Source organism: Prionailurus bengalensis, chromosome E2 (genome assembly GCF_016509475.1).
Source record: "Prionailurus bengalensis isolate Pbe53 chromosome E2, Fcat_Pben_1.1_paternal_pri, whole genome shotgun sequence".
Lineage (NCBI taxonomy): Eukaryota > Metazoa > Chordata > Mammalia > Carnivora > Felidae > Prionailurus > Prionailurus bengalensis.
The window spans coordinates 7,406,608-7,422,103 of NC_057352.1; the positions used below are offsets into that span (position 1 = coordinate 7,406,608).

General features: G+C 52.0%; 1 protein-coding gene and 1 pseudogene across 1 annotated transcript; one reads left to right on the forward strand and one right to left on the reverse strand.

Annotated features, from left to right (window-relative positions):
• Positions 1-330: 330 nt before the first annotated feature.
• Positions 331-13,710, forward strand: ETFB (electron transfer flavoprotein subunit beta). The gene is made up of 6 exons (XM_043598374.1): positions 331-473; positions 7,930-8,088; positions 8,201-8,359; positions 10,230-10,292; positions 12,785-12,943; positions 13,497-13,710. The coding sequence occupies exons 1-6, from the start codon at positions 417-419 to the stop codon at positions 13,665-13,667; spliced, it is 768 nt and encodes a 255-aa protein (XP_043454309.1). The 5' UTR covers positions 331-416; the 3' UTR covers positions 13,668-13,710.
• On the reverse strand, positions 11,617-11,681 carry LOC122495347 (annotated as a pseudogene).
• Positions 13,711-15,496: the final 1,786 nt, after the last annotated feature.

The following is a 15,496-nucleotide window of genomic DNA, read 5'->3' on the forward strand; positions in this document are numbered from 1 at the left end:
GACTTGTAGAGTTGAGGAAAAGGCGGGGAACTGGGGAAGGGGATAAATCGAGGACACTGGGAAAAGTTTAGAATTCGTGGGAGGAACTCCACTCCGGGAGCATCTCCCTACGCGCACGGCCTTTCCCCTAGTTCCCGGCCACGCCCCCTCCTCTAGGTCCGTTTCCTTTCCCCTCGGGTCCCGCCTCTTTGTCCAAGATTCCTTCCCTATTGGCCCCAATCCTCTTGCCCCACCTGCTTCCCTTCCGGGCCTCCGGTTGGTCCTCTGTTGGGGCGGAGGCGGGCACCACAGCGGTTGACTGGCTGGCTGCGTGGGGCGCAGGCGCAGAGAGGGGCGGGGTGCGGGGGCGGGACGAGAAGTCTCGATCTGGGCGCCCAGCGAGCTCACTGACCCCGGCAGGTGGCAGAGGCAGGAAGATGGCGGAGCTGCGTGCGCTCGTGGCTGTCAAGAGGGTCATCGACTTCGCTGTGAAGGTGACCGCCCCCCCCCCCCAACCTCCCCGAATCCCGCGGCCGTGTGCTTCCGGGGTCACTGTATGGGAGGTCTTCTCGTACCTCTGATCTCTCCCGCTCTTCCCCCAAACGTCAAAGTACACCAGAGGGCAAAGATCAAGGACTGTGAGGTTCAGACTTCAGATCTCTCTTCATTCAGACCAGGCCCCTCTGGGGTCATGACCCCGTTCCCTTTTCTCGAGTCTGGACTCGCTGTCTTCATAGGGTGCAGTGCGAGTTACCTTCTCTATTTCTTACCTGCTGGAGGTGTCATGGCCCCTATTTATTAACACATGAAGAAACTGAGGCACCGAGAGGTCACTCAGCTAGGATGGGATAGAGCTGAGATTTCCGCTCCAGGTCTGTCTGACTCCTCAACCCAACTAAATGCTTTGCACACAAGCCACACTTTAACCTTTAGGCTGCTTTGCACACTCCGTTGATTATTCCAATACCGGGCGCTGTGGGAACCCAGAAACTGTCTTTTACCCTACGTAGCCACAGGGTGAGTGAAGAGGTCCTGCTGGGAAGGGAGGGTGAAGTGTTTGCTGGAGATGGAACCCCATCGGACTGAGCTGGTGGAATGACTCACATTCTCCATGAGGGGGCTGGGGGCAGCATCTCTGAGGGCCTGGCTTGCCCCCAGAGAGAAGCTGGTCTGGACAGAGGTGAATCAGACGCAGTCTCGCAGGCCCGTGTCTCCTATTACTTGGCTTAAAGCAGACTGAAGGTGGTGACTGCCCATCCACGTGTGTCCCCACCATCAGACTGGGGTTCCACCTCTGCGTCTCCAGCATTGCCCAGCATAGGGCCTAGCTTGCCAGAGGCCTCGGGATGCATGAAACCAGGGCCCCTGCCAGTTTGGGGGGTGGGGTGGGCAGGAGGTCCCGGCAGCCGGGCTTGGCATGGAAGCTTCAGTGATCATAACTGCCCATGTGTAGTGAGCGATTACTACGGAGGAGCAGGGCTCCAAGTCCTTGGCAGAGATTAACCCATTCAGTGCTTTCAAAAGCTGCTAGGTATTATCAGTCCCGTTAGACAGGTGAGGAAACTGAGAACCGTGGAGGTTCTGTTACCTGCCAGGTCACCCCACTCCAGGCAGCCAGAGTCAGAATCACAAGTGCAGGCAAGTCCCGCTCTGGTCTCTCCTCCTCCCCTTTTCACTCAGCAGCTGGGAGGCCTGATGACAGCAAATGGCAGGGATGTTGCTCGGGGTTCTGGGACCTGCCCTCCTGGTTTCCTCCGACCTGTAACTGTTCCTTCGGGCTCCGTCGCCCCCTGGGTCTCCTTCTGCCCCAGTCCTGGTCTCCATGGCCTGAGATGCCTAGGTCGTATCTGTCTCCCCGACCCGGCAGGCTCCAGTTTCATGGGCTTTGGGTCGCAGCCGCATCCAGCACGGGGACTGGCATGGGTGTGTGCCGAATGAGAGAACAAAGAGGGGGGTGTCAGCTGCTGTCCTGTCCCTCCGGTCCATCCTCTCCCAGCCTCACAGCTCTTCCTGCACCGGGAGCTGCCCCGAGGCTCCCCAGCACCTCAGGACAAAGTCCCAGCCCCTCAGTGTTTGAGACCCTTCGTGGTCCGGCCTTGGCCCCTGTTCTGCCGTCCACGGTGCCCTGTTCCTCCCTTACCCCTTGTGCTTCCATAGCTCCCACCTAATCTTTCCTGACAGACAGGGCCCCTTCTTGGCTTGGGCCCTTGTCCCCGCTGGGCCTTCTGCTTGGATACCCTTCCCTCTCCAGCCCTACTTGTGCCTCCCTTGTCCTGCTTAACGCTGATCTGTCAGTCGCATCGGCATTTAGTGATTCTCTGGTATCCCCTGTCCCAACCCTCTCATGCTCCTTGTTGTGTCCTTGGACACTCCTGCAGCCCCCTGGGCTTGCCTCTCTGCACTCTTCTCCCACACTGGATTGGGATCCTCTGTCCACCCGGATGTCCCCTCCCCCCACTGGTGGCTCCTCAGGGTGCGTGCACTTGGTTCCACTCTTGCCTCACTTGTCACCTTCTCTGGGAGGCCTGCCCTGGATCCTGACTTAAAGTTGCAACCCCCATTGTTCCCGTCCCCTCCCTGGCTGTAATTTCACCCATACTCTTGTCTCTTTGTAATCTCTCATTTACCGATTGCTCTCTTTAGTGTCTGTCTCTCCTTCCAGAATTCCAGCTCCAGGGTGGGGAGGAGGGTCTGTCTGATGTAGTCACTGCTGTCTTAGTCATTGGTTCCCTCACAAGAACGGTTCAGAGCCAACTCCAGGCCAGCTGCCTGGGTCAGCTTCCTACTATGTGACCTTGGGGAGCTGCGTAACCACCCTGAGCCTTATTTTCCTCCACCCTACAACGGGGATAACAAGAGTACCTCCTGAATTGGGTGGCGGTGAAGATCGGATAAGCTCTTAGAATAGTGCCTGGCTATGGGGCGCCAGGGTGGCTCCGTCGGTTGAGCGTCCAACCTCAGCTCAGGTCATAATCTCACGGTTTGTGAGTTCGAGCCCCGCCTTGGGCTCTGTGCTGACAGCTTGGAGCCTGCTTTGGATTCTGTGTCTCCCCGTCTCTGCCCCTCTCCCCACTTGCTCTCTCTCTCTCTCTCTCTCTCTCTCAAAAACAAGTGTTGGCTGGCACGCAGTGAGTATTGTTATTATTGATAGTACTAGTAATGCAAGTTTATTTAGTCATTTGTTCAGAAACAGATGCTGTGCTCAGTGTGTGTCCGTGTGCACGTCTGTGATTGTGTGTTTAGGGTATTACTCAATAGGCAACCAGCGACACTCAGTTCTGGCCCATGAGGCTGTACCCTTCAGAGTTTCTTTCAAGGCCCGGGGAGAGGCCGAGTCGATTTTGCATTCATGATTTGGTATGCATTTTCTATTTATTTATTTATTTTTATTTTTCTTATTTTTTATTTTATTTTATTCTTTTTTTTTTCAATATATGAAATTTATTGTCAAATTGGTTTCCATACAACACCCAGTGCTCATCCCAAAAGGTGCCCTCCTCAATACCCATCACCCACCCTCCTCTCCCTCCCACCCCCCATCAACCCTCAGTTTGTTCTCAGTTTTTTTTTTTGTTTTTGTTTTTTTTTTCAACGTTTTTATTTTATTTTTGGGACAGAGAGAGACAGAGCATGAACGGGCGAGGGGCAGAGAGAGAGGGAGACACAGAATCGGAAACAGGCTCCAGGCTCTGAGCCATCAGCCCAGAGCCTGACACGGGGCTCGAACTCACGGGCCGCGAGATCGTGACCTGGCTGAAGTCGGACGCTCAACCGACTGCGCCACCCAGGCGCCCCTGTTCTCAGTTTTTAAGAGTCTCTTATGCTTTGGCTCTCTCCCACTCTAACCTCTTTTTTTGTGTTTTTTTTTTCCCCTCCCCCATGGGTTTCTGTTAAGTTTCTCAGGATCCACATAAGAGTGAAAACATATGGTATCTGTCTTTCTCTGTATGGCTTATTTCACTTAGCATCACACTCTCCAGTTCCATCCATGTTGCTACAAAGGGCCATATTTCGTTCTTTCTCATTGCCCTGTAGTACTCCATTGTGTATATAAACCACAATTTCTTTATCCATTCATCAGTTGATGGACATTTAGGCTCTTTCCATGATTTGGCTATTGTTGAGAGTGCTGCTATAAACATTGGGGTACAAGTGCCCCTATGCATCAGTACTCCTGTATCCCTTGGGTAAACTCCTAGCAGTGCTACTGCTGGGTCATAGGGTAGGTCTATTTTTAATTTTTTGAGGAATCTCCACACTGTTTTCCAGAGCGGCTGCACCAGTTTGCATTCCTACCAACAGTGCAAGAGGGTTCCCGTTTCTCCACGTCCTCTCCAGCATCTATAGTCTCCTGTTTTGTTCATTTTGGCCACTCTGACTGGCGTGAGATGATATCTGAGTGTGGTTTTGATTTGTATTTCCCTGATGAGGAGCGACGTTGAGCATCTTTTCATGTGCCTGTTGGCCATCCGGATGTCTTCTTTAGAGAAGTGTCTATTCATGTTTTCTGCCCATTTCTTTACTGGATTATTTGTTTTTCGGGTGTGGAGTTTGGTGAGCTCTTTATAGATTTTGGATACTAGCCCTTTATCTGATATGTCATTTGCAAATATCTTTTCCCATCCCGTTGGTTGCCTTTTAGTTTTGTTGGTTGTTTCCTTTGCTGTGCAGAAGCTTTTTATCTTCATAAGGTCCCAGTAATTCATTTTTGCTTTTAATTCCCTTGCCTTTGGGGATGTGTCGAGTAAGAGATTTCTACGGCTGAGGTCAGAGAGGTCTTTTCCTGTTTTCTCCTCTAGGGTTTGGATGGTTTCCTGTCTCACATTCAGGTCCTTTATCCATTTTGAGTTTATTTTTGTCAATGGTGTGAGAAAGTGGTCTAGTTCAACCTTCTGCATGTTGCTGTCCAGTTCTCCCAGCACCATTTGTTAAAGAGACTGTCTTTTTTCCATTGGATGTTCTTTCCTGCTTTGTCAAAGATTAGTTGGCCATACGTTTGTGGGTCTAGTTCTGGGGTTTCTATTCTATTCCATTGGTCTATGTGTCTGTTTTTGTGCCATATTTTATTTTATTCTTAAAAAATTTTTTTTTAATGTTTATTTATTTTTGAGAGAGAGAGACACACAGAGTACGAGTGGAGGAGGGGCAGAGAGAGAGGGAGACACAGAACCCGAAGCGGGCTCTGGGCTTTGAGCTGTCAGCACAGAGCCCAAGGCTGAACCCATGATCTGTGAGATCATGACCTTAGCTGAAGTCGGACACTTAACTGTCCGAGCCACCCAGGCACCCCTATTTTTTATTTTTTTAAATATTTACTTATTTTTGAGAGAGACCGAGAGAGAGAGAGAGAGAGACAGAGAGAGAGGCAGAGCACACGTGGGGGAGGAGCAGAGAGAGAGAGGGAGACACAGAATTGAAAGCAGGCTCCAGGCTCTGAGCTGTCAGCACAGAGCCCGATGTGGGGCTCAAACTCATGAACCGTGAGATCATGACCTGAGCCGAAATCGGACACTCAACCAGCTGAGCCACCCAGGTGCCCCAGCTGCATTTTCTTAAAGCAGATCCTCCAAAGGATAGAAACTTCAGGCCCCAGAAAACCTGTTTCCATCTCTGGGCCTTACCTCAACCAGCCTGTGTTCCTCGGTTCTGGGAGGACACGGCCTTTTCCCCTTACCCTTGTTCCTTCTGCGCTTGGGACGGCTGGCACCTCCTCTTCCTTCAGGTCACACCTGTCACCTCCGTGAGGATGTTGGTCCTCTTTGCCTGCCCCAGACGCGATCTCCCGTAGAAGGGTCTCAGCCCTGACCACCACCTTGACCGTTGGTTGTGGGCATCTCTCCCTGCCCACCGCCTCACTGTCTGGCCTTGGCCGTCCTGAATCACAGAGAAGTCCTTGAGCTGTGTCAAGAGTTCAGGGACGGCTTTCAGAAGTCACTTTACGAACACCTGCTCCTGTGTCGTGGGCCACGGATAGTAGGACCAGCTCTCCTACCTCTCGAGGGCCCATCTGGCAGCCTGGAGAGTCTCACGATTCCCAAGTCAGACTTGGAGTGAGGCTCTACTTCCTTGTGGTGTCATCCTGGGCAAGGCCCTTGGCCTCTCTGTGCCTCAGTTGGCCCATCTGTACAGTAGGGATGGGAATGGCAGTAACTAACCTCCTAGGCTGTCAGGACAGTTACATGAGTTCATGCACTTAATAAAGCCCTCGGGGCAGTCGATGCCTGCCGGGGTCATGGCTGTTTCTGTTGAACGTTAATAGTTTGCATCTTTAAGAGACACACGTCCTGACTCATCTCCTTTGACTGATAAAACCTCATTATTTAAAATAATTTGAAAAAAAAAAAAAAAAAAGACCAGCACTGAATTTTGAGACCATCCATTGTTTCCTGACTTAGATAATTGAACTCAACAGTGTTTTCGAAGCTTCAAATCTCTGGCTTGAAAGGTCTTCCGTGGAGAAGATGAGCGGGCACCTTTCCCTGGTGCTGGTGCCAGAGGGCTCTCATCCCCTTCTGCTTGGGCGTGGGCAGCTTGGTGCCCGGGGTCTTGCCAGAGCGAGAGTGGGCTCGGGGCCCTCCACCAGCCCCCTGGCCCGTCAGCCAGCCTCTTACTGCGGGGGGCTGCTTTCCTGTTTAAAGGGGAGACCTATGTCTTGGATTTTATTTTTGTAACAAGAGGGCTTTTGTGTTTTATTTTTTATTTTTTTTCATGTTTTTATTTATTTTTGAGAGAGAGAGACTGAGAACGAGAGGGGGAGGGAGAGGGAGACACAGAATCCGAAGCAGGCTCCGGGCTCTGAGCTGTCACAAGAGAGCCCGATGTGGGTCTCGAACTCACAAATCATGAGATCATGACCTGAGCCGAGGCTGGACGCTTAACTGACTGAGCCACCCAGTTGCCCCTTTTGTGTTTTAGTTTCTATGCTGTTTACAAGTGTTTGAGCAGTTCTTTTTTTTTTTTTTTTTAATGTTTATTCATTTTCGAGAGAAAGAGAGACACTTCGTGAGAGGGGAAAGGGCAGAGAGAGAGGGAGACACAGAATCCAAAGCAGGCTCCAGGCTCCGAGCTGTCAGCATGGAGTCCCACGCGTAGCTCGAACTCACGAACTGTGAGATCACGACTTGAGCCACCCAGGCGCCCCTACAAGTGTTTGAGCGGTTTTAATGCAGGTTCTCACACGTGCATCTGACAAGTTCTTTTTTGTGCAGGAACCTACAATATGCCAGGTGCTACGCTAGACCTGTGAGTACAGTCGTGAACAGAGCTGACAGAAATCCCTGTCCTCAGGGACTTGACATTCTAAGGGAGAGAAGATCGATAGTAAATCTATATAAGTACAGCATAGGGACGCCTGGGTGGCTCAGTCAGTTAAGCGTCCGACTTTGGCTCAGGTAATGATCTCGTGGTTCGTGAGTTCGAGCCTTATGTCGGGCTTGTGCTGACAGCTCAGAGCCTGGAGCCCGCTTCGGATTCTGTGTCTTCCTCTCTCTCTTCCCCTCCCCCACTCACACGCTGTCTCTCTCCCTCTCTCTCTCTCTCAAATATAAATTAAAGCCTTAAAAAAATGAAAAGGAAATGTCAGGGTATGGTGTGCAAAGTAAGGGTAAGTATTGTTCAGCAAACCTCACATTCTGGTGGCATTCGTATTTATATGCAAGTATATGTTACGTATTTGTAATATACTCCTGAGTATCGACGATGCATTTCTCACCGTGGGTTATGGTAAACAGAAATTGGCGAAACATGCTTTCAGGCCCAAGGAACAGAGCAGTGACAAGATGTCAGAGGTCCCCAGTGCTTAGCACATGTCTGAATGACACAATGAGAAGGTGACCCTCCACCTGCCTGTGGGACCCTGGGCAAGGCCCTGCCCCTTTCCCTGTCGTCCCCATTTCGGCCCTTGCCTTCCCCGATCCCCTGACCCTGGCCCTTCCCTTCCTGGCTGGGCAGATCCGGGTAAAGCCTGACAAGACGGGCGTGGTCACAGATGGCGTGAAGCACTCCATGAACCCTTTCTGTGAGATCGCCATGGAGGAGGCCGTGCGGCTCAAGGAGAAAAAGCTGGTGAAAGAGGTCATCGCTGTCAGCTGTGGGCCTGCCCAGTGCCAGGTGGGAGAGGGTGCTGGGACCCTGAGTCCCGGGTCTGAGGGAGGAGGGACGGGACCAGGCTCCTGGGTACCCTTTGGGGCTACTAGCCAAGCCGAGTCCCTTCTCCTGGCAGGAGACCATCCGCACTGCTCTGGCCATGGGCGCAGACCGAGGCATCCACGTGGAGGTGCCAGCTGCAGAGGCAGATCGCCTGGGTCCCCTGCAGGTGGCCCGGGTCCTGGCCAAGCTGGCAGAGAAGGAGAAGGTAGACCTGGTGCTGCTGGGCAAGCAGGTAAGTGTGCCCATCCCTCCCCCCCGTCCCCATCCCTGCTCAGGACTGGCGGCGGGGTGGGCAGGAGCTGAGGCTTCAGGGGACCCAGGCTGGGTGGAGAGTTTGAGCAGGGTGGGCAGGGTGACGGGTGGTGGGGGGGGGGGTCCTCTGGGGTAAAGTGGGAGCCCTGGGGGCTGTGGCGATGGTCTGGGTGGGGGAAAGAGAGGCTTGATGGGACAGAGCAGAGAGACCTGTGGCTGGAGGGGCAGCGCTTGAGCTGCAGGGAGTGAGGGGAAGCGGAGAGGAGGTGAAGGTGGTGCTGGGGTCTGGCTGGGAGGGACAGAGAGGAAAGTTGTGGGAGAACTGAGGCTGTGAGGAATAGGCTGGAAGGGGAGAGACTGGAGGCCAGGGGCTTGGGGAGGAGCTTGGGGGCTAACATTGAGCTAGAACGCTACCTACCACCTGGCACCCCCACCTGGGCTGGGTGTGTGTCTGGCTCAGCTGTTCCCTCTGGAGGCCGGGCAGGCGACAGCCTTCCTTTGGGTAGCCTGCCCACACCCTCGCATTTGAGATAGACATTGTGGCCTCACCCAGGGAGGGGCAGAGGATCTTCAGAAGAGACCCAGAAGACAGTAGTGGGAGGGGAGAGATCTAGGGGCGGGGGCTTAGGGACAAAGGCTGAGAAAGAATGTGACAGACTGAGAGATCAGACAGGGCACTGGGATCGCATGGGAGGCTCAGAGGTAGAGCCAGGGCCCTGGTGGGAAAAGACAGGGATCCCAGCAGGCTGGATCGGTCCCTGGGGAGAGGCGGAGGCTGATGAGTCTATATAGGTTGTTGGGTGTCCTGCCCAAGTCAGACAGTGGAAAACGAGAGATGACAAACAGCAAAGGAATCAGTAGAAGTCAGTAAGCTGAGGCAGGGGGCCTAACCAGAGAACAGGCCAAAAAGGCACGGTCTGGGTAGGCTCAGGGCTCTGGGGACCCAGGTCTCTCACGAGCGCCCCAGGACACTGGTGCTGGCATCATGGCCTCTTGATGCCCCCTCCGTTCTCTGGTGGGTCTCAGACTCATGTCCTGCCTGTCCTGGTTGTCAGGGACAGTTTCTGGGACCAGGGCCTCCAACTGGGAAGATACAGGATAAACTGGTCAGGACAGTCTTTATTATAGGTGGCAGGGTCAGAATCAAACTGGCAGAAGCCAAAAAGTGAACCTGTTAGCTCATATAATTCAAGCTTCAGACATGGCTTGATCCAGGTTCACATGTCAGCTCTAGGCTCCGCTCCTCTATCTTGTTTTTACCTTCTGCACTTCCAGGCCCATATCTCAGGAGCCCAGCAACCTCAGCAGAAACAAAAGAGCCTCTTTCCCAAGAGCTTCAGGAACACTTCCAGAGCTGACTCTTCATTGGTCCAGCTTGAGTCAAGTACCAATCCCTGAACCAATCACTAGGGTCAGGGGATAGTTCCTACTCACTCAGTTCCCCAGTGCAGCTGGCCCGGGTCCTGGCTCATGGGCGGCTTCTGTGAATTATACAGAGGGCAGAGATTTGGCACTGGGGATGCCAGATGTCCTTGTGTGCCCCGGGACAGGTGACTGCCTCTCACCAGGCCCAAGTGAAGGGATGGAATCATTCTAGGCCAGGAGTCAGCAAACTATGGCCCATGGTCACCGCTGATTTTGTAAAGTTTTATTGGAACACCACCACGCTTGTTGCTTTATACAGGCACATTTCTATCTATGGCTGCTTGTGTACTACCGTGGCCGAGTTGCATCGCTGTGACAGACCGCATGATGTTGAGAAAATGTCTGCTAATCCCCATCTAGACAAAGGCCCAAACGGTGTGTGAAAAGACCCATTGTCATACAGTCTTGTCTCTTTCTCCACTCAGGCCATCGATGACGACTGTAACCAGACGGGGCAGATGACCGCTGGATTTCTAGACTGGCCACAGGTGAGGCTGGAGTGAGGAGTACCTTCTGCGGGCTAGACCTGGGGGCTCAGAACAGGGCCACCCTTGTCCCTGCCTTTCTGGAGGAAGGCATGTGCAAGGATGGCTACTCCTGCTGGCAGGAAGGAGAAGTACACAGCCAGGACGCCAGGCCTCGTCCAGGCCTTTGGTGCTCTGTCTTCAGCCCTGTCACTCTCCAACCACACACCAACGTCATCCCTGCCTCAGGGCCTTTGCGCTTGCTCAACCCAGAACATGGTTCCCTCAGATTGCCTCATGCCTTTCCCACTCTCTCCTTTAGGTCTGTGCTCAGTTATTACCTCTTTAGAGAGGCCTTCCTTACCCACCCTGTATGAAATCCTCATGTCCCCTCCTCAGTTCCAGATTCCCCACTCCCCACCTCTGCCAGTCCAGTAGAAACACGAGCCACCTAGGTAATTTAGAATTTTTCACAGCCAGATTAAGAAAGTAAAAAGAATCCGGCAAAATGAATTGCAATATTTTATTTAACCTAACACATCTAAAGTATTATTATCTCAACATATAATCAATATAAAAACTCCTGAGCTCTGTCATATTCTTTTTTCTTTTTGTATGACGTCTTCAGAATCCAGTGTGGATTTTATTTCATTTTATTTTATTTTAAATTATTTTAAATTATTTTATTTTATTTTATTATTTTTTAAGTTTAGTTCTATTTTGAGAGAGAGAGAGAGTGGAGGAGGGACAGAGAGAGAGGAAGAGCGAGAGAATCCCAAGCAGGCTCCCTGCTGTCAGCACAGAACCCAACATGGGGCTCAAACTCACAGACCACGAGATTATGACCTGAGCTGAAATCAAGAGTCAGATGAGTACTCGACTGAACCACCCAGGCACCCCTCCAGGGTGGATTTTATATCTACAGCACATCTCCATTCAGATGCTGAATTTTCATCAGAAATACTTAATTTAGATTCCTAAAATCCACAGTTGAAAATGTAGATTCACACACCCAGGTTGTTCCAAACACACTTCAAAGTTTTCCAGTGATCGCATTGAGTATTTTTTTTTTTTTCAACGTTTATTTATTTTTTTTGGGACAGAGAGAGACAGAGCATGAACGGGGGAGGGGCAGAGAGAGAGGGAGACACAGAATCGGAAACAGGCTCCAGGCTCTGAGCCATCAGCCCAGAGCCTGACGCGGGGCTCGAACTCACGGACCGCGAGATCGTGACCTGGCTGAAGGAGTATTTTTTTAAATAGCTTTGTTGAGATGTAAGTGGTCTACAATAAACTGCACATTTTTTTTTCTTTTTAATTTTATTTTTTATTCTTTAAAATTTACATCAAACATACGGAACCCTTCACGAATTTGTGTGTCATCCTTGCGCAGGGGTGGTGCTAATCTCTGTCGGTTCGTAGGATCGAGCCCGGCATCCAGCTCTGCACTGACAACCTGCTAGGGATTCTCTCCTCCTCTCTCTGTCCCTCCCCCGCTTGCATGCATGCACGCACATGCTCTCTAAACAAACAAACAAACAAACAAGCGAATGAACAAACTTAAAAAAAAAATAAAGTAAGATGAAAAATTCCATCCCTCAATCACACGAGCCACATTTCACATGCTCAGAACACGCATGAGTCCACTTGATTACCGTTATTACTTGGTTACCGGTCACTTGGTTACCAGCAGTCTTCCCGGCCAGGATAAATGCCCCCGAAAGCCCAGGCCTTGTTGGTCATGTTCACTGTGTATCCCCAGGGCTGGCTCATGGGGTGTTCGGATGAGACTAGGGGTGACAGAACATCCCGGCTAAGACTTGAAAGGTTTGTCCAGTGAGTGAGCGAATGGAGACAACTGGCCGATTAGACAGAGAGGGTGTAGGTACATCAGGAAATGTTGATTCAGGACTGAGGCACAGAGGGGCGTTGGCGAGAGTGTGGGCGTGGGCGCTGAGCAAAGAAGATGGGGTCCCAGCAGATGTTTCCAGGGTCAAGGTGAGCACATGGGTCTGTTGTTACCCCAGCAGAGGGGCCTCGAAGGGAACTCCTGGGGACAGAATGGTGGGTAGTGGGAGCATGACATGGAGCTTAGAGCCAGACTGCCAGCTCTTGGGTGACAGCACATTTTTGAGCCTCGCCCTGCCTCAATTTCCCTCATCTGTAAAGTGGGGATAATAGCGTTTCCCGTATAGAGTTCCTGAGGGCCTGATGACTTAGTGCGTGGAAGTTGTTTACACGCAATACGTGTTCATCATTATTAAGGAAGGTTAATAATAGGTCGGAACCTAACTGGCAGGTTCAGGTCATTAAGACCTACACGTTGGCTGCCAGTGAAAGTACAGATTTTTGAGATTTTCCCTTTCTGTGGCATCTTCCTGTTTGTGAACTTGATGTCTAAAGGTTACCTTGCAGGACTCTCTTCTGTTCTCTCATTCATTCGCTCACCTGTGCATGTGCTCACGTCGCTCTGTGCCTGCCGTGAATTAACCTCACCCACCCTCCCATCTCCCCAGGGCACATTCGCCTCCCAGGTGACACTGGAAGGGGACAAGGTGAAAGTGGAGCGGGAGATTGACGGGGGTCTGGAGACCCTGCGCCTGAAGCTGCCTGCCGTGGTGACCGCCGACCTGCGGCTCAACGAACCTCGCTATGCCACGTTGCCCAACATCATGGTGAGCACTTAGCAGATGGGTCACCGAGGGCCCAAGGATGCATGAGTGCATTGCATGCCCAGGGACTTCTTGTACGAAGGAAGGGATCATCACCCTGCGGAAAGGAAGAGTTTACTGTTCATCTTGGCTTGTAGGATGGGTTCATTGGGTCATTTTAGCCAATAGGGAGAGTTTAGTGTGCCATCTCAGCCAATAGGAAGGGCATCATCTCAGCCAATAGGAAGGGTTCAGTGGATCATCTCAGCCACCAGGGAGAGTTCAGTGGGTTGTCTCAGAAGGGTGGGTTCCGTGGATCAGATGGGCCGGACTCATTAAGCTAGAAGGTTGAGTTTGGGAGTCCATTTCAGCCCGTGAAGGGCTTCTCAAGACAGCTAACTAAACAGGGACCCTCAGCAGAAGGGCTTCCCAGTAGGTCACGTCTGTCTGGCTAGCGGGGTCCAGAAAAGTTCGGGCAATGGGATTGGTTCTGCAGACATGGCACTCGTGGGTGGGAGGCTGTGGGAGGCTGGGCAGGGTTTCAGCAGCCCTGTGAACTGTCACTGCCCATGTGCAGAAAGCCAAGAAAAAGAAGATTGAGGTCATCAAGCCCGGAGACCTGGGTGTGGACCTTACCTCCAAGCTCTCCGTGGTTAGTGTGGAGGACCCGCCCCAGCGCACGGCCGGCGTCAAGGTGGAGACCACAGAGGACCTGGTGGCCAAGCTGAGGGAGATTGGGCGGATTTGAGCCCCTTCCCTGACACTCAGCAATAAAACTATGACCCTCCCGACGACCGTCTCTGTTAACTCATTCCATGGAGACCTGTTCTTTGATTCATTCAACAAACATTTACTTAAGTCTCCCGTGTGCCAGGCCCTGTGCTGGGTGACGCCGGGGACCCAGGTGAGTCACATCCAGTCCCTGAGAAGCTTCCACGTTGGGGGGGGGGGGTTGGGATGGACGTGGGCAGAGCCAGCTGTAAGCAGAGGTGACACCACACACTGAGGAGCCCACCTGGGGCGTCTGACCTGGAATGTGGGGTCGGAGATTTCCCAGGTAGATGGCATCCTAGTTGAATTCCTGAAAGACGAAGATCAGTGAGGGGGTGTCACACTGCAGAGCTTTTTCTGGGAACTCGCAGGTGCCAGGCCCCCGTGGAGACTCGGGGAACAGGAGACAGCAAGGCTGGAAGTTCTGGTTCTGGTTGGGGATACAGACAACATGTAAGGTGGGGATGAGGAGCCGGGGCCTGGAGTCACACTCTGATTTTATTATTTTATTTTTTTAAAGTGTATTTATTTATTTTTGAGAGAGAGCGCGTGTGCACGTGCCCGGAGGAGGGGCAGAGAGGGAGGGAGAGAATCCCAAGCGGGGCTCAATCCCACGAACCGTGAGATCGTGACCTGAGCCGAAATCAAGAGTCAGATGCTCAACCGACTGAGCCCCCCCCAGGCGCCCCCAGACTCAGTGATTTTAGATCCTCCCTCAACTTTCCCAGCTGTGGGATCTTGAGTGAGTTACCTTGCATCTCTGAGTTCCGGTTTCCTCATCCGGCTGATCAAAATAGTAAGAGCTTAGTGTAGTGGTTAAGGGCTTGGGGTCTGGATCCAGAGGCCCTGGCAAGTTCCTCCTCTCCGAACGCCAATTTCCTCCTCCCTCAGGTGGCGTTAGTAATAATACCCATGTTCTGGTTGGTTGATGTGGCATAACGAGACACCCCAAAACTCGCTGACTTAAACCACCAATCATTAGTTTGCCCATACATCTGAAAGCTGGGCAGGGCTTGGCAGGAGAGCTCGCCTCTCCTCCACGCGGCGTCAGCTGGGGTCTCAAATGGGGCCCGGGGATACGTGTCCGAGATGGCTCAGTCACCTGGCCTGCATGCTGGCTGGCTGGGGTTGTTGGCTTGAGCTGGCTGTTGACCAGGGGCCATGATTCCTTCCCGTGGGCTGCTCGAGCTTCTTCACGGCATGGTGGCTGGCTTCCAGGAGGGAGTGTTCTACGACCCGTGAGGTGGGTTATGCCCGTCTCTGGGCCTCCATGCAGACACTGGCACAGGAGCACTTCTGCTGTAGTCTCTTGGTCTGGTAGTAAGAGTCTACCTGGATCCACGGGGAGGGGACATAGACTCCGTAAGGGAGGAATTTGCTGGCATCTTTAAGTTACAAAACTTCCCCCATGAGGTTTTGAGCGAATTAATGTAGCACCTCCAGAACCACACCTAACGCACAGAAAATGCTCACTATGTATTATTACCCTTGTCATTACCATCAGCATGGTGAGAACTCCCTGGGTGAGCTCAGGGGACTGGATGCTGAGCAGAGATCCTGAGCCCAGCATGGGGTTGTAGCTTTCTTTCTTTCTGTTTTCGTTGTGTTTTTTTTTTTTTTTTATGTTATTTATTTATTTATTTATTTATTTATGTTTTTGTTTTTTTTTTTTTTTTGAGAGATGGAGCATGAGTGGGGGAGGGACAGAGAGGGAGATACAGAATCTGAAGCAGGCTCCAGGCTCTGAGCTGTCAGCACAGAGCCTGATGCAGGGCTCGAAGCCACGAATTGTGAAATCATGACCTG